The sequence below is a fragment of the Corvus cornix genome, chromosome 6 (genome assembly GCF_000738735.6).
Source record: "Corvus cornix cornix isolate S_Up_H32 chromosome 6, ASM73873v5, whole genome shotgun sequence".
Lineage (NCBI taxonomy): Eukaryota > Metazoa > Chordata > Aves > Passeriformes > Corvidae > Corvus > Corvus cornix.
In genome coordinates this window covers 2,156,812-2,174,412 of record NC_046336.1, presented here as the reverse complement: position 1 = coordinate 2,174,412, position 17,601 = coordinate 2,156,812, and the positions used below count along the sequence as shown (strand labels likewise).

Below are 17,601 nucleotides of genomic sequence, written 5' to 3'. Positions count from 1 at the left end.
TTCTCTGATTTTTTCCTGCTTTAGGAGGATGAAAGGGATGGGTATCAATTTAACCTGCTCTGAAGCAGCTGGTGCATCCTTGGAAAAAGGAGCAGGGCTCCAGATCTGTAGCAGGGCCATGTGACACCACGGAGGTTTTGTTGGCCTATTTTCTCAAAGCCCAGGTTTTACTCTTAAGCTGTCAGGTCAGATAAGGATTCAGTTCTGCAGCCAAAATAGAAATTAGCCATGTGTGGTAATCAATTAATCCCTGGAAATAATGCCATTTATTCACGTTTTGGGGAGCTGGGCTGGCCTCATGGCACCTCCTCGGGCTGTGCGAGGAGCGGCCGCAGCGATCCCGGGAGGAGCTGTCCAGAGGTGTCACAGGCTGCCCCGATTCTTGAGCTGATCCCTGTGCAATTGCATTTACACTCCAAGTGCTTTGCCTCCTTGGACAGAGAGGCTGTGGCTGCCCTTGGATCCCTGGAAGTGTCCAAGGCCAGGATGGACGGGGCTTGGAGCAGCCTGGGATAGTGGGAAGTGTCCCAGAGTAGTAATAAACTACAGAAAAAAAATCAGTGCATGGAACTGAAAAACATAAACCCAAAGTGCCTGGGCCATTCAGAGTAGAATCATGGAATCATTGATGCTGGAAATGGTTTCCAGGATCCTGGAGCCCAAGCTGTGCCCCATGCCCACCTTGTCCCCAGCCCAGAGCCCTGAGTGCCACATCCAGCCCTTCCTTGGGCACCTCCAGGGATGGGGACTCCAGACCTCCCTGGGCAGCCCCTTCCAATGTCAAATCACCCTTTCTGTGAAGAAATTCCTGCTGATGTCCAACTTGAGCCTTCCCTGGCATAGCTTGAGGCCAGTCCTCATCCTGTTGCTATTTCCGTGGGAGCAGAGGCCGACCCATGCGTGCCCAGGGAGCAACACTGGATGCAGTAGGATCCAAGTCGATAAATGCACTGTATTCCTGTGTGGTTTTAAAGGCAGTTCCTATTTTTTTTTCCAGAAGGGGCAGCAGTTGCCCTACAGCAGAGCTGTATAATAATAACAGTTTGTCTCTCCCTGGGTCTTTTGCTTTCCACTTTTATCAACAAGAGGCTTCTTTGGTAGCTCGTGGTTGTCCTTCCTTGTTCAGCCGTGCTTTTCTCCCTGCCTGTTCTCCCGGGAGAGTTGTTACTATTTTTTCCTTCTTGTTTTACCAGGCTGTATCATGACATTGTGCCTTTGTGAGGAAGGAAAATGTGGGAAATGCTGCTGTGCCTGCAGCAGTGGGGTTTTTGGTTCAGAAAATGGTATCGTTGCAGGCCTGTGTGTAAAGGCCATAAATATAAATACAAAGTTCACGGTGGTTTTGTGGGGTTGCAGCTTGGTCACCTCCCCATCCACCCCAGTGGGAAGAGAAGGGACAGGAAACGGCCTCAAGCTGTGCCAGGGAAGGTTTAGATTGGAAATTAGGGAATATTTCTTCATGGAAAGGGATGTCCAGCCCTGGCACAGCTGCCCAGGGCAGTGGTGGAGTCACCACCCCTGGAGGGATTTAAAGCCACGTGGATGTGGCACTTGGGGACATGGGGCACTGTGGCCTTGGCAGTGCTGGGGAATACTTAAATTTGATGATCTTAGAGGTCTTTTCCAACCTTAATTCCATGGTTCTCTACTTGGTCCTATGTAGTGCTTGGTCCTGCTGAGCCCAGTCCTTTGCATCCACCTCTGCTGCAGCTCCTGGATTTCCTTGGAGTTTTCCCCCTCCTCTCTTCAGGAGGTGGAAACGCAAAGGGCTTCAGCCAAAAACGAGAGCTCAGAATTTGCATAATCTTCGTCGCTATGTTTATTTCTGATAAATTGTGGGACACCACAGAGTGTTCCAGCCACACTTCATCACATCCCAGAGAACAGATTCCAGGGGTCTGGCAGGGAATTGGCATCTGGAAAACCCTCCTGACAGGGATTTGGAGTGAAGCGCTGATGTTCCTTTCACTTTCCGGTCTCCTGGAAACCTTCCAGCAACTCCAATTATTCTGTAGGGTTTTTTTAAGGAGCTGGATGTATTTTAAGGATGAGAGAGCGAACTCAGCACTGCCTTGGAAAATCAGCCATTTCCAGGATTGATTACCTGAAATTCCAGTGGATTTCAGCAGCCTTTGCTGAGGGTGGAAAGCATCCCAGCATTCAGCACCTCTTCCCTTTTAATTCCACTTTTTATCCTGGTTGTATTCCACATTTCCAAATCTTCCTCCTTTCCCTTCCCTTCAGTTTCCATTAACTGCTGCTGCGTGTCCCGAGCTCCATAATTATAAATATAATATAATTATAAATTGTTAATTTGGGACGTTTATATAATGTTAAAAACGACGCAGGCACAGTTTGCACTGAGGCATTAAACACAATGAATTGTCTAATCCCAGGAATGGGATTGGGAAAGAATGGGATTGTAAAACCCGAAGAATGGGATTAGGTGGTAAGACATTTAGTCTGCTTAAATTATAAATAGTAGTAGAAGGAATTGAAGGAGTAAATTAGTAGGGAGATGGACTGGGGAAAAAAATTAAGAAAATCAAGTTTGATGCTAATAATACTCTTTATTATTCTTTCTTTACTCGTTATGTTGGAGGAAAAAATAACTGAGCTTCCAGCTGTGTATCCAAGGAATACCAGGTGTGTGCTGAGTTTGAATTGACTCCTGGGTGTAGGACAGGGCTTTGGAGAGGCTGGGAATGACTTGGAATATTTCACTTCTGAGTAACAGCTGTGAGAGTGGCGAAAAGGTGGTGTGAAAGTTGTTGTTACGGGAGATTTTTCTTTACTTGAGCTTATCCAGGGATTATTTGAGGTGGATTATCCCTCTTTACATGGAAAGGTAGGATTTTCTACTGGTTCTTCTAATGATTGCCAAGTTCCTGGGTTTTTTAGTGTGTTGTTAGGCAGGGCTGTGTAATACCCTATGGAAATTGCTAAATTCAATGTACTACCCTGAAACAGGGAGCTCTGGTGAGCAGCATTTCCAGGGATATAATTTTAGCAGTGGCTGCAGAGCCACCATCTGGATAAATCCTGCCATTTGTGGAAGGCACAAAGTAAAGGTTGTGTGAAAATATTTCTAAATCAAGCAGGACTGGCTAATGGCTGAGATGGCAGCCTCTCCTAATTAATCTGTTCATTAGGGACTGGATAAATAAACAGCAAATCTGTAACAGCAGTTACTTTCCACCTCGATTTAGAGGGATTGGAGTATTTCTAGACCAGTTTATTTATCTCCATCTATGAATTTCCCTGAATTAAGAGACAGCATGTTCTCATCACAACTTTCCTGTAACTTTCTTCACACTGGAAATGATTTTCTGGTCTCACAAACCCCGAAATTCTGTGTTTGGAAAGCAGACTCAGCTGTGGCCCACATTCTCCCAAGGAATTCATGCATGGAGCACCTTACCTGTGGATAAAGGAGTCAAGTGGGATAAGGGAGCTCTGAAAAGTGTGTGCTAAAGGCACTTTAAACTTTCTGGTGTTTCTGGTCTGTTTGGTGGTAAAAACTTTTCCTCTTTGTTATGAATTTTCCTCTTATCTCTGGGAATGACTCCCAGGCTCGTTGCCTCAGTGTCCTCAGATACCTTTTTTTATGGATGGAGCTTTTCTGCCCTGATTTCTCATGTTACCTTTGAACCATGGCTGAATGTTGCCATTCTGTTGTTGGATTTAAGACCTCCTTAATGAATTTTTGGTGTGCACAAGTGGTATTTTCTTTTTGCATCAGAACTGAACATTCAGTGCTAAGGCAATGGGAGAGTATAAAACAATAATACATTTAAATTTCAAGCAAATATTGCTTTTTCTTTTTTCTTCCTTCTGCCACGAGATAAAAAACCCCATAATATTGATTTGCCCTGAAAATTTATCTTTCACTTTGCTTTCTTCCAGGTCCAGGATGGAACATTCCTGCTCGCTCCTGCTGCTCTGTGTTAGTTTTATTTTTGCACAAGCTCTGCCACCCAATGGAACTGAACTGCCCAAAACAACCACAACAACCAGTAAGGACATGATCTGTGGGGTTAGGATGGGCATGGAAAGGGACTTCAGGGAGGTTTCCCTGGTGGCACAGTCCAGGATGTTTTTGCAGGACTTTGACCCCACTAACACATTTCTGATGGTGCTGGCTGCCCTGTGGGTTTGGTCTCCACATGAGTGGTGTTGGGGTTTCACTTTCTCTTTCCCATGGATGGGAAAACCCAGGATGGCTTTGGGAGAGGTGGAGGAGCACAGGGAGTCTCCTGCCTGGGCTGTGAGGTCTGCCTGGCCCAGGAGCTGCCCCCGGGGATCCGATGGGATGTGAATGGATGGATAATAGGAGGTGAATTTTCATTAGACAGCAGGAGGGATGTATTTAAACACCAGGAGGAAACCTTACACAAGTTCTGTGTTTTCTCATGCAAAGACTCGAAGAGGGGGTGAAGTACAGGTGTCCTGTGTGAGGTCCTGTCAGGTGAAAAACAGGGGAGTGTTGTCCCTGGAGCTGAGGGCAATCTCCTCCTCACTGGGCCACCACAGCACCTTTTATTCATCCTCATTTCTGTTTGCAGGATTTCTTCCTCTTCAAGGCCTCCCACAACCACATCCTAACACGTGACAGTCCTGGGGAGGGGCTGTTCAGGGGGAATAAGGTTTTATAAAAGTGCCCAAGGCCAGGCTGGACATTGGGGCTTGGAGCAGCCCGGGACAGTGGGAGGTGTCCCTTCCCATGGCAGGGGTGGGATGGGATAATCCTTGAGGTCCCTTCCAGCCCAAGCCAGGGAGATAAAGCTGCTGATGTCCCATATAAACAATGTGACCAAGTCTTGATGACTGTTCAGGTGACTGTTGTTGACACCCAGTGTTTATAGGAGGCTGATTTGTGCTTTATTTGCTTTTAATTTGCCCGTGAACTTTACACCCCTGGGGATGGAGAGCGGAGCAGGAATCAAACGCCAGGCTTGGCTCATGGCCCCTTGGATTGTTTCGGTTCTTGGTTGTAGTAAGAGAAATGGAAATAAGGGAGATTCAGATGGGATATTGGGAAGGAATTGTTCCCTGGGAGGGTGGGCAGGCCCTGGCACAGGGTGCCCAGAGCAGCTGGGGCTGCCCCTGGATCCCTGGCAGTGCCCAAGGCCAGGCTGGACATTGGGGCTGGGAGCAGCCTGGGACAGTGGGAGGTGTCCCTGCCCGTGGCAGGGGGTGGGACAGAATCATCTTTGAGGGTCTTTCCAGCCCAAAGCTGTCTTTGATTCGCTGCTAATTTAGGTGTGAGCATTTGCCTTCTCCAGAATCCAGGGGCAGGGTGGGTGCAGCTCTTCCTGGGCACTCCCAGAGCTCGGAAAGGGAAGTGGAGGTTGGGGGAACAAGGGGCCCCACCATCAGCAGTGACAATCTGAGTGTGGCTGTGCTTAGTTCTCCCAAAATAACCAAATTATGAATAGTAATGAAGCTTTAGCTGAGTGTAAATTTGCTAATTAATTGGTTCGCTGGAACACTGTCGGCCCCTGCATCTTGTCTGGCACCTGGAACTGTAGAAAAACCAGTTACTAATATTGGGCTGAATATGCAAGAATATGGGAATTGAGAAGGGGAAGTCACTTGTTGGTTTTATCACTTCCCATAATTTTAATAACAAAGGGAGTTTTGCCATTAATGTTGTTCATCTTCAAAGATTAACTTGAAATTGTGTTGAATTTAAGTCCAATAATATGGATAAGAGTAATCTGATCATCCCTATTTTAATTAAATCTTAATTTCAGTGATATGATACAGAAATGATTGGTGTGACTAAACTGTTTTTCCAAAATATCAAAGCCTTCCTGACTTCACAGGGAGGAAGAGTTTCGTCTGGCAGACAAGTAGGTGCACACTGAAAATATATTGCTGCAGAAAGAGTTCCAAGATAACAGGATTATCTAATAAATTTGATAGCCTTTGAACTAATACTGCACTTTTAAATACAAAACTAAAGATTTTTGATTGAAGCATAAAGAAAACTCCATTTAACAGACTGTAGAAAGAACTAAAAGATCCTAAAAAAAATCCAGCTTTCCTTTTGCATGCTAATTTGATGAGTGATCCCAAAAGATAAGCTGCTTTTGATTCTGAAAGGAATTGGTATAAATTATTTCATGTCATTATTTGAGCTGCCTTGATTTTTTCAAAGATTTGCTGAATTACAGCATCAGCTTTATTCTTATTTAAAACACAGTTGCCTTGTCTGGATGGGTTGGTTTTTAGCTCTGCTGCCATTTTACTTCCTACAAGAGCACCATGAAATTGCTGCCATGAAATTGCTACCTTGAAATTTCCCTTTCAGAAAATGAGAATATTCTGGGGTTTATTGCACTGCCATTTACTGGAAAGCTGCCCTGATATATAGTCCAGATATTCAACTGTATTAAATAAATAAACCACAGAATGGTTTGGCTTGGGAGGGACCATGTCGTTCCAACTTCCAAGCTAGTATTTATTAGAATTTGCATAAATAAATGTATATTTCCAGTAGAGACAGCTTAATGCTCTCAGATCCGTGCCACAGACTGTTTATTCATGATACTGTCCATGACATTCACATAACTCCTGCTAATTCCAATATTTGTAAATTCTCCAGGAGTAGTCATGGACAGGATTGTTTTACTTCCTCTTGTATTTTTACTTGTTGAGTAGCTGAAATGTGGAAGCAGCCTGGGAGTAGCAGTTGTAAACCTTTAAATACCTTTCCAAATGTTTACATTCCACTGGTATTTACTCCGCCAGCGTTCATGGGGTTGGTGCCTTTGAATCCTGTCGTTCCTTTCCACCGCCGCTGCAGGAACGTGCAGAGGGGAGGAATATCAGAGGAGCTGCAGGTTAAGAGGCAGGAAATGGGGCAGCTTTGGGGGTCCTGTTTGGTGCTGGTTTCAACTTCCAGCAAGTCAGTGGGATGCTGGAAATAAGATTATTTCCCCCTCTGCCCCACTCTGGAGAGACCCCACCCAGGACACTGTGTCCGGCTCTAGGGTCCCCAGCACAGGACATGGAGCTGCTGGAATGAATCCAGAGGAGGCACCGAAATGTTTAGTGGGATGGAGCAGCTCTGCTGGGAGGAAAGGCTGGGAGAATTGGGATTGTTCAGACTGGAGAGGAGAAGCTTTGGCATGGCCTAATTGTGGCCTTTCAGGGCCTGAAGGGGCTCCAGGAGAGCTGGAGAAGGGACTAGGGACAAGGCATGGAGGGACAGGACACAGGGAATGGCTTTTAAGCTGAAAGTGGGGAGATTTAGATGGGATATTGGGCAGGAATTGTTCCCTGGGAGGGTGGGCAGGCCCTGGCACAGGGTGCCCAGAGCAGCTGGGGCTGCCCCTGCATCCCTGGCAGTGCCCAAGGCCAGGCTGGACATTGGGGCTGGGAGCAGCCTGGGACAGTGGGAGGTGTCCCTGCCCATGGCAGGGGGTGGCACCGGGTGATTTTTAAGGTCCCTTCCAACCCAAACCATTCTGTGACTCTGAAATATCCAGAAGGGACCCAGAGGTGGGACTTCCCTGCGAGACTCGTGGTTGTTTCATGGGAAAAATGAGGCCACATCAGAAAACTGAGTTACGAAGATGGAATCTGGCTCCTTTTACTTGGTATTTAAATGCCAGAGGGATGCTCTGCTGGTAGACACTCAATTCCAAGAATTAGTTTGCAAAGCAGAACTCCAGAAAGAGGTGGTTTCGGATTGAGGGTTGGACTGGGTGACATTTAAAGGTCCCTCCAGCCCAGACTGCTCAGTGATTCTGTGCCTGCAGTGCCAGCTGGGCTGTGCTGGCTTTGCCTGAGTGGGATTCAGCTGAGACATGAAACTTGCATTTACTGCTGCTTGCCTTCTGTTTTCTGCCACTGTGGGTGCTGGTTTCCCTCCCCTACCTGTCTTTTTTCCTTTGCCCTTCCTTTATTTAATATTTTTCTCTGATTTGGGTTTGTGCTTCACATGTAGCAAACAAATCTGCTTATCAGCTGCCCATCAGCTCCTGCCTTCCTGCAGCCGAGGCATGGCAGGGTTGGGGTTTTCTCTTCCAAAAATAGCCTGAGAGGCTTTAGTGTGGGTTTTGTCATATTCCCTGTTGGATGTTTGTTTGTGATGTCTCTGGTTTTTGAAAAGAAGATCAGACCTGTGCATAAATAGAGTTGGTGATTGTGGGATTTCTCCTGTGCTCATTTAAACAAGATTTTGTTCTGTGTCACTTACCAGAATATTTTCTGGATTAGGGCAAACCTTGCCCTGCTGGCTTGCCTTTGTGGAGGGGGAAAAAAGTGTTTTAATCACACTTTTATTCATGGGCCATTTTACCCAAAAATGCAAAGGAGCTGATCCTAGGATGGAGAAAAATCAAAGTTTGGGAGGGAATGTGGAAGGAGGATCACTGATGTGCACACGCTGCTGTTAATCCCCGTTCTCCTTGGGGCTGGCTTTGTGTTTGACACAAATGGGAAGTGGGAATATCCCAACCCTGGAGGACATGGTGATGTGCTTCCAGAAAGAGCCACGGGCCAGCAGCACCAGGGATGGAGCCAGGGAGAACCCTGAGTCAGCCTTGGTGGGTGCCAGGGGAAGCACAAGAGCTGTCAGCACCCTCCTGGTGATAATCCCCCTCTCTGGTGAATATTGAAGTCACTTTTTCATTATATCTAAAAAAATTCCCTTGGGATGATCTTTGGCTGGCTGTGAGCAGAAATTCCAGTGGGTTTGGGCCACAGCTCTTGGGGTGGGAGCAGAGGAAAAGTTTCCCTGCTTTGGAGGATTTGCCTCCACCACATCCATTTACTGGGATGTTTTAGTCATGAATTTTTGAAGCAGTAGGGATTAAAAAATTATTTCAGGCCTTTGTTTCAGTCTCCCCTTAAAACCTTCCTTGGTCTGGGGACAGTTGTGTTGGCCAGATATGCTTCAGCCTCTGGTCTGCAGTGGCCTAAGCTCAGTTTTAACTTTCTCATGCAATTTTTGGGCTACTTCTATAAATTTACTGATACTAAAACAAATTGCAGGTAAAACATGAAACCACACCGCGCCTCACTCACAGGCTCTGCAAGTGAGCATTGGTGAACAACTGCAAGGATTTGGGAACAGATGTGGCCAGGTACAAAGAAGGGACTTTTTGTGGATTTTGACCCAATTTCCTTGTGAAATGGTAGGAGGAGAGGTGACATCTTGGGGCAGAGAATGAAATCAGTCATGGCAGGGGTGCTCTGCCCTTGGCTAAAGAAATGGGGGCAGCGATTTGGCAGAAGGTTCAACTTCTCCCAGCTTGGGTTGAGCTTTCAGTATTTATGTGGGAATCACTTCTCCAAAGACACCCCAAAAATGGTGCAGCAGTTCTGTGAAAGGAAGAGATGGGTGATTTTTTTTATTGTGTAATTGTCTGAGGGAAATTTCAACTGTCTCGTGAGACAAACTCGTTGTTTTTCCCCCTCACGTCATGGGTCTTGTCACAGAGCTAAAGAGAGCCAACACAAACCCCCAAATCCTGGAGCATTCTGAGATCCTGAGGGTGACATTTCTAAGCTCCAAAAGTGGGTGGAAGTGGCTGCATTTTGTCTGCGAGGGGCAAAAATAGGGAATTTTTGTGTTTGTTTCCCCATCAGCCCTCGGCTTCCAGACGGAGTTGCAAAACAGCGCACAGAAAGTGTTCAGTGGTGATTCATCTTCATCCAGACACTCCTTCCAAGAGTGATTTCCTGAAACCCTGCCAAGTCGTGGCTTCTGATTACAATTTTGTCATGCCTGTCACTTTTATCTTTATACACCACTTAAATGTCATTTCTCGTGCGTTTTATTGCCTTCCCTGGCTTCGGATTATGATGTTGACTTACGAGACCTTCTTTCCCTGTGTGTCCTGAGCTCACCTGTGCCTCTAAAGGGATTTTTTCCCATGCCCTCACACCCTGCTTGAGCACACAGAGAGTTCCCAGCTGCTCCCAAGACTCAAATGGTTTTGCAGCCATCAGTTCTGGGTAATTGGTTGATCCATATGAATCCTTTCTGAGTTATTGCAGGTGTTATGTGTTCCTCAATATTTTATTGAATCCCAGAATTGTTTGGAATGGAAGGGACCTCAAAGCCCACCCAGTGCCACCCCTGCCATGGCAGGGACGCCTCCCAGTATCCCAGGCTGCTCCCAGCCCCAATGTCCAGCCTGGCCTTGGGCACTGCCAGGGATCCAGGGGCAGCCCCAGCTGCTCTGGGCACCCTGTGCCAGGGCCTGCCCACCCTCCCAGGGAACAGTTCCTAATTCCCAATATCCCATCCAACCCTTCCATCTGTCAGCTCTCAAAGACCACTGTAGGAATGGTAAAAAAACCCATTAGAAGTGTGTAAATGTAATTTAAAAGGGAAAAAAAATCTAAAATACCAGCAGCAACAGAAATTGCATTAATTTTGGAGGAGTGGTTGTAGGTTTGTGTTTTGCTTGCTGAAGGTTCAGGCTGGGAGTTTGGCTCCCTTAAATAAAACGTTGGGTTTTTAATGATTTTAATCTGTTCTATATTGAATTATTCAGTAGAACTAAAAGGTTACAGAAGCATAATGAAAGGTAAAGAGACACATGCATAAAACACTGGGAACAGAAGGGTGAGGCTCAGAGTTTGTACCAGATAGAACAAAGATGTTCTTTAATCTCCATTCTGAGGAAAATCTCATTATTCCTACTCGCTTGTATATTTATATAGAATATGAGTGAATAAAATCTATATGAAAGGTGGCATTTTTGGGTGGTTTCTGTCTGGTTGAGAAGCAGCTGATGGGCATAAGGGCACTGCAGCAGACCTTTTAATGGACTTCAGATTCAGCTTAATACCTGTTCAGCTTTCTCTGACTACAGGTAAATCCCTTGCTTAACCAGGCATTCCAAAAAAGTATCCTTGATTTTCTCTGAAGTGGGTGGTCTGGTTGTGCTTTTGAAGAGGGGGGGAAAAATTTAAAAACAAACAAAAAAAATAACTTTCCATTTGAGCTTGCCTGTGCCAAGTGATTGTGATGTTTTTAGTAAGTGGAGGCAGATTATTGGACAGAGTTTTTGATGCACCAAGCACAGCTTTTGCGCCAGAGGAGGATCCATGTCTAATATTCCACATTTCTTGTGTTCCATCCCCAGACTCTACCGAGGAGAACAACTTGCACAAGGAGCTGCTGACTTCGCTGCTCATTCTGGTGCTGGTGGTCATCATTTTCGTGGTGCTGGTGGGGTACTTTTTCAGGTGGGTGTTTGTAGGGCCGTGCAGTGGCTCAGCCCCATCCTTTGTGCCCTCCCACGGAAGCAAAAGGGGAGGCAGAGCCTCGGCGCGGCACAGACGGGGCCGTGCCCGCCCTGCTCGCGCTGCCAGCATGAACAGAAAGAGTTTCTCCAGAATTACATGGTGGGTCAGAAAGGGCTGTGGGGAAATGCTGCTTCCTCTCAGCAGAGGTGCCCAGGCTAACGTGGTGTCTCTGCTCCAGGTTCAGGAGACACAGGAAAGCCGTGGTGAGCTCCGGAGACAAAAAGATGCCAAATGGGATCTTGGAAGAGCAAGGTATGGAGAGATTTGCTTTCAGACTCTCAGGTTTGTTTGTGTGTGCCTTGTTCTCTAATTAACAATTACTCAATGTTTGCTTTTATTTATAATATAACTGACAGGGTTGTTATTAAAGAGAAAATAGTTTAAAAAAATACGGTCACAAATGGTTTGGGTTGGAAGGGAACTTAAACTCATCCAGTTCCAACCCCTTCCAACACTTGGCTGTCTCATCCAACCTGGCCTTGGAGTAGAGATCCATATTTAGAAATCCATATTCAAGTAGTCTGTATAAAATCTGAATTTTCAGTTGGTGGTTTGAATTAAGTTTCACTTTAAGCTGTGATACAGCAAATGTTTCTGTGTAAAACTTGCCTGGGCTCTTGGGAGATGTTTTACCAGAATGCCGGCCGAGATCCGCGTTTCTGACACTGATCTTTGGATTTCGAGAAAGAATTGCAGTATTTCTTCCTAGAATGGGGTAAAAGGTCCTTAACTCTTTGTGAATACACTGGGTGGTTTCTGAACGGGAAGTAGGGGCTGAGATGGGGCAGTTTTAAGCCAGAGGCAGTGAAATAAAACACTCTGAGGAGTTAAAAATGTTTCCCACTGGTTTGAGTTGTGCTGGGTTTGTTTCTGCCCGCGGGGATCCCCAGGCTGGCTCCGCTGTGGGGCCCAGCTCAAACCCAGCAAACCTGGAAAGGCCGTGCAAGCTGTTTTAGCCACAACCCAGAGAAAAATGATACACTTAAAGATAAAAACGAATCAGTCTGTGGGTTTTGCCAGTTGCACTTCGCTGTGTGTGAAGTGATGAGTGAGTTAAAGAGGGTGGCAGCTGGAGGGAAAGTCAAAACCCTAAAAACACCCATCAGCTTCCTGCTGGGCTGGTGCTTGTGCCCAGGGGCAGCAGCTCCTCTTGGGGCACAGTTTCTGGTGGCTGCCAAGTTAAAGATAAATTTTTATCATTATTATTGTTATTATTATTTCCCCTCTAAATGAAATAATCTCACAGCATCTCTTCGGTGACAGGTGCCAAAAGCTGCCCTTGCAGTCCCTGTCCTGTCAGCAGAAAGAACCTGCTCCTTTTCTGAATAAAACTTGGTCACATTTTAATCCAGTGTAAATACAGAAATCATTAATTTCACCAATACTTGGCCTATGATTTGGTTTTATATTTCTTTTAAATCACCGTTATCACCTCAGAGTGTCACGGTAGAAGTTTGGTTGGGCATCTTTCAGCATAAAGATTAATTTGTAGTTGGAAATCTCTCGCTCTGGCCGTGCCTTTAACACATGCTGCCCTTGTCCTGACAGAACAGCAACGGGTCATGCTGCTCAGCAGGTCTCCCTCGGGCCCCAAGAAGTATTTCCCTATCCCAGTGGAAAACCTGGAGGAGGAAATCCGGATACGCTCAGCAGACGAGGGGAAGCTCTTTAGGGAGGAGTTTAATGTGAGTTTTTACACGTGGATGGCCAAAAATGGGGGGAAAACCAAAATATCTGCAAGTATTAATAATTCCTGTGTTTGGTGCGTGATTGGTGGTGTTCCTGTGGGCTCTGCATGGGTGGGGACATTTATCTGGATAAAACCTGGAATGTTCACTGCTATTTGATGCCAAATTGTATTGTATGGACTGTTTGCCTCTGGCTAACATTTAAAGAAGGTCTTTAATGTTTGCCTGAAGCTGGAGGAGAGGAACACTGAATCTGAATCTCTTTGGCATTGATTTTCGTGATGGTGGTGGAAGGGTTTTGGGGGCTCTGGGTGTTTCACCTCTGTGGGAAGTACTTAGAGGAGAGGGTGCAGTGTGGCCTCAATATTGCCCCGGTGGGGCTTGACTTCTTTTTTCCTGATAATTTGGCTTTTTGCTCGTTGCTATCATCCCACCACTTCCCCCTTTGCTGCTCCCGTGCCCTAGCACAGAGCTTCTATGAAGTATCTCAGCTCTCAGGGTGGCCTTGGTCACTGCTTTGTGCCCAGAGCCTGAGTGTGGTCGCGGGGATGAGCTGTACCTGGAGTCTGTGCTGAGCTGCTGCAGGGCCACTTCCTGTGGAGAAACACACCACCAGGAGCCTGCATCTGGGGCCTCTTCCAGACTTTTGATAACTTCTTTTCACTTCCCTCCACAGACAGAAGCAAAGCGGGAGCTTAAATGTCAAGCGTGGATTTGTGAGAGCCAATGCACGTGTTGATTAGGCAGGCTGCTGAGTTACCTTCTTAACTGGGAGCATGTTTATAGCTGCAGTTTGGGTGATGATAAATTTAAACCACAGAGTTTTGCCTTACCAGACAGGGAGCATTGTGGAAATCCTTATCAAGGTTGACAAAATGAAAGTGAGAACCAGGTTGACAAGGTGTGCGCTGGTGAATTTTGACTCTCCGGATTAATTTGCTCTGAGGTTCAGAGTGAAACAAACCATCTGTTTCGGTTTTTAAACCCCTCTTTGCTTTGGTAATTTTCTGGCCCGTGCTGTGAGCATGTGGGATTCTGTCTGCACCCAAAAAGCCTGGGGTCTGGTCCCCAAAAATGAGCAGTGGTGGGGTTGGGGGTTGGATGGGGTTGATGCTCGATGTGGTTTTTTTCCTGTGGCTGTTTGTGTGGATGGAGGAGCTGTTTTCTCCAGCCGGGGAGGGGAAGGAAGGTGCAAAGGCAGCTGGAAATCTGAGTGATTGATGTTGGAGCATAAAGCTCCAAGGTTTGTTATGCAGCCCTGGCAGGAAAGGGGCTGATAAATGCAAACCCTTCAGCACAGACACCCCTGTGCTGCCCTCTCCTTCACAGCACTCACATCCCCCTGCACTCAGCCCCTGAGGTGACTCCTGTGTCTGCCCCATGGAGCCACAGCTGCCAAATCCTGCAGGATTTGGACGTGTCCAAAGCTTTCTACGTGGCACAGGCCGTGGGGTGGGAGCTGCTGGGTCCTGCTGGACCCTGACTGGCACAGGGTGCCCAGAGCAGCTGGGGCTGCCCCTGGATCCCTGGCAGTGCCCAAGGCCAGGCTGGACATTGGGGCTTGGAGCAGCCTGGGACAGTGGGAGGTGTCCCTGCCCATGGCAGGGGTGGGACTGGGTGAGCTTTAAAAGATCCTTCCAAACCATTCCATGGTTCTCTGGTTCTGTGCCTCAGCCCTGCCCTGGGGATGCTCCAGGGGTCTGTGCCCACTGCAGTGTTTGCTCCACAGTTCCTGATCCAACATGCCAGGGGCCAGGCATCTCTGGGAATGCAGATAAAGGGGCTCCAGTGGGAATTAGGAACAAATTTAGGCTGAAAATGGTGAGCCCTGTGAGCCAGCGCTGCCCAGGACTGAGAAGTTTGGTCCCAAGTGATTTTTTTGTAAAAATAAACCAGACACTGAGAGATGAGGACACCCAGCAGGCAGAAAAGAGTTCTGAGGACAGTTCCTGACACTTTGAGGACAGTTCTCTTAGATTTATGTGCCTGATGGTGTTCTCCAGCACCTTTGATTTTGTCCTTAGAGCCTGAATGACCCTTAAGAGGTCCATTGCACTCCTTGGACACTCACCAGAATAACAGAAGCTCCTTCTTTTTTTGTTCTGTGATTCCTTTGTGAACACTGGGCACTAGAAGAGTGTGTTCTTTCTTCACAGGAAAAAAGAAAACAATTTTAAAAGAAATTTATTCTTTTCTGTAAGACCCCTACCTCTGTTGATCATCCCTAATGGAAGCTGGATGTTGGAAGTTCGGGATTATTGCCTGGATTTTCAGATTAATTACTAAAAAGCTTCCTGTAAGAGTTTTCTTTTGAAATTTTAATTCTGGCTTGATTAAGACATCCCCGTGGCTCATTCAGTGGTAAAAAAAGAGGGAATGTGCTGATCTGGGGTGGGCTGAGCCTCTCAAAGCTTCAGTTGGATTTTAGGGCTCCTGCCAAGCAGGGACAGGTCAGTGTGGTGGCAGCAGATGACCCGGTACCAGCAGGACACATCAGCTCCTCGTGATTTGGGGGTGATGGGGAGGATGTGCTGAGGAGCATCCTGGATGAATCACATCCTCCCCAGTGGGTGGGAGCAGGGAGCTGGGCTCTGCCCTTGCTCTGGGTTCACCACCCACTCTGGGGCACAAGGAGCTTCCTGGGAAGATGCCAAGGCCTTGCAGGGGTCAGGAGTGGGGGATGGAGAGGTGATTTTGCCAAAGATAATTACTTTTCATGCATTTTTCACATGGAAATGCAGAACTTGGCTGACTGTTAATTGAAACTTGGGTGCCTGACTTTAAGTTTGAAGAAATTGTGTTTAAAAAGATAATTATTTCATAGAATCACATAATGGGTTTGGGTTGGAAGGAGCTTAAAGATCATCCAGTTCCAACCTCCTGCCACGGGCAGGGACGCCTTCCACTCCTTCTTTTTGTATAAGAAATGAGTTTGTATTTTATAAATCATAAATGTATTTTAATCAGCAATATGGGCTGATAAAAAGCCATGAGCTTCATTCACCTAAGGAATTTCAGTCTGCTGAAAGCAGCTTTCTTTCTCAACCCTCTTTTAACCTCCTTTCCTTTGCATTCACAGCTTTACGTGCCATCAAAGCCCCAGCAGAAGCTCGGTGCTGTTTCCTGTGTGGTGGAGGATCAGTGCTCCCCGTGCCCCCCTCTCCTCCCGTGTCACGCTGACAACACCTTTGTGTTTCCAGGGGGAAATTCCAGCCCTGCTCTCTGCCAGCCACCCAGGGCTGCTTGGTTCAGCTGTGCCCTCCCTGACCATGTTTTTCCTTGCCCTGTGTGACTCAAACTGAGCAGTGGGAGGTACAAGAGTGGGGAAGGTGGTGGTGCCTTCCCAAACCGCTGGGGTTTTACCTCGGTGGGATCCACCCTGCTGGCTCTGGGGGTTTTGGAGCTCAGTTAAAGGAACTTCATGAAATTCAGTTCTGGTTTGTCCATTTGCAGTAGTGGCATCTCAGCTGTGGAGAAGCTCCACCCTGGGCACCTCCTTGTTTTCACTTCCACTCTTCTCTCTCTTTTTCCTTTGGTTTATTGCCCTCCATGACTGTTTGTTATTTTTTTAAGCCAGACTAAATTTATCTGCACTCAGCTCTTGCTGATGACTCTCAGAATTCAACTCGCGCTCGCACCGCGTAAAAACCCCGCAAATTATTTTTCCTTCCTCCTTTCCAGCCAGGGCTGGGCCTTGACCTGCAGAGCTGAGCGAGATGTTGGATATTTAATGTCCTTATCTTTGAGGGGTTCAGGCCCCAGCCCTGTCTGTGTGCCTGAGCCCGGTGTGGGTGCTGTAAGTGGCTGTGGAGCGTGGCGCTGGCACGGCTGGGTCGCGCGCTCTGAGTCACCGCGGCAGATGGCAGCTCCAGGCAGCAGCTCAGAGTTTCCCAATTTGCTAAATAACTGTGATCTCCGAGGGGAAAAAAAATTCCTTCTCTTTCCCCAACTGCTGAACTTGTTCTCTGGAGTGAAATCTGCCAGGTTGTAGTTGCCTGTTGGAGAGTAGTGAAAGTTACTGAGGGAAAAAGGTTGAAATATGTTCAGTTCTGTTGGATGCACATTTTCCCTAAGCAAGTCAGAATGATTTGTTTTCTAACACATGGACTCTATATCTTTGTTTTTTTCAGTCATTAACATCTGGATATGTGCAGGGAACGTTTGAAATGGCAAATAAGGAAGAAAACAGGGAGAAGAACAGATATCCCAACATCCTGCCATGTAAGCCATTCCTTTTGCTTTTAAACCAGACACATAATTTTGGCACTGAGCAGGCTGCTGGTAGCGTTCATTTGCTGCAAATACTCAGATAATAACAATTCCACTGGTCAGAAATGCTCTTCATGTGTTGTCTGTGGTTTGGGAACTCTGTGCTTTTCCAGGCCTCCTGCTTGCAAGGAAATACCATATTTCAGGTTGATGAGCTTGCCAATGTGCTTGTTTTCTTTCAGATGATCATTCCAGAGTGATTTTGACCCAAATTGATGGAGTCCCACCTTCAGACTACATTAATGCATCATACATAGATGTGAGTTGAGAGCTGCCCACAGCTGGCCAAACTTTGGGAATTCAAGAAGTAATTCTCTGCTAGCACATGTTGGCCTTTCACCTTTTAACTGCTGTGGTGTTTATTTCCACA

At 46.8% G+C, this 17,601-nt stretch overlaps 1 protein-coding gene across 16 annotated transcripts in view; it reads left to right on the top strand.

Moving 5' to 3' along the window:
• The window catches only part of PTPRE (protein tyrosine phosphatase receptor type E), an 88,199-nt gene that overhangs the window by 54,448 nt on the left and 16,150 nt on the right, over positions 1 to 17,601 (top strand). For 12 of the 16 annotated variants that reach the window (XM_019291261.3, XM_039553511.1, XM_039553510.1 and 9 more), the window contains 6 exons: positions 3,907 to 4,016; positions 11,112 to 11,214; positions 11,453 to 11,526; positions 12,823 to 12,959; positions 17,093 to 17,183; positions 17,414 to 17,490. In XM_019291261.3, the coding sequence (XP_019146806.1) occupies positions 3,914 to 4,016; positions 11,112 to 11,214; positions 11,453 to 11,526; positions 12,823 to 12,959; positions 17,093 to 17,183; positions 17,414 to 17,490 (585 nt within the window). In that variant the 5' untranslated portion in view covers positions 3,907 to 3,913. Of the gene's footprint in view, positions 1 to 1,573; positions 2,647 to 3,906; positions 4,017 to 9,073; positions 9,099 to 11,111; positions 11,215 to 11,278; positions 11,374 to 11,452; positions 11,527 to 12,822; positions 12,960 to 17,092; positions 17,184 to 17,413; positions 17,491 to 17,601 lie in introns of those variants that run through there. The other 4 variants (XM_039553515.1, XM_010408438.4, XM_019291263.3 and 1 more) reach the window with 4 other exon arrangements.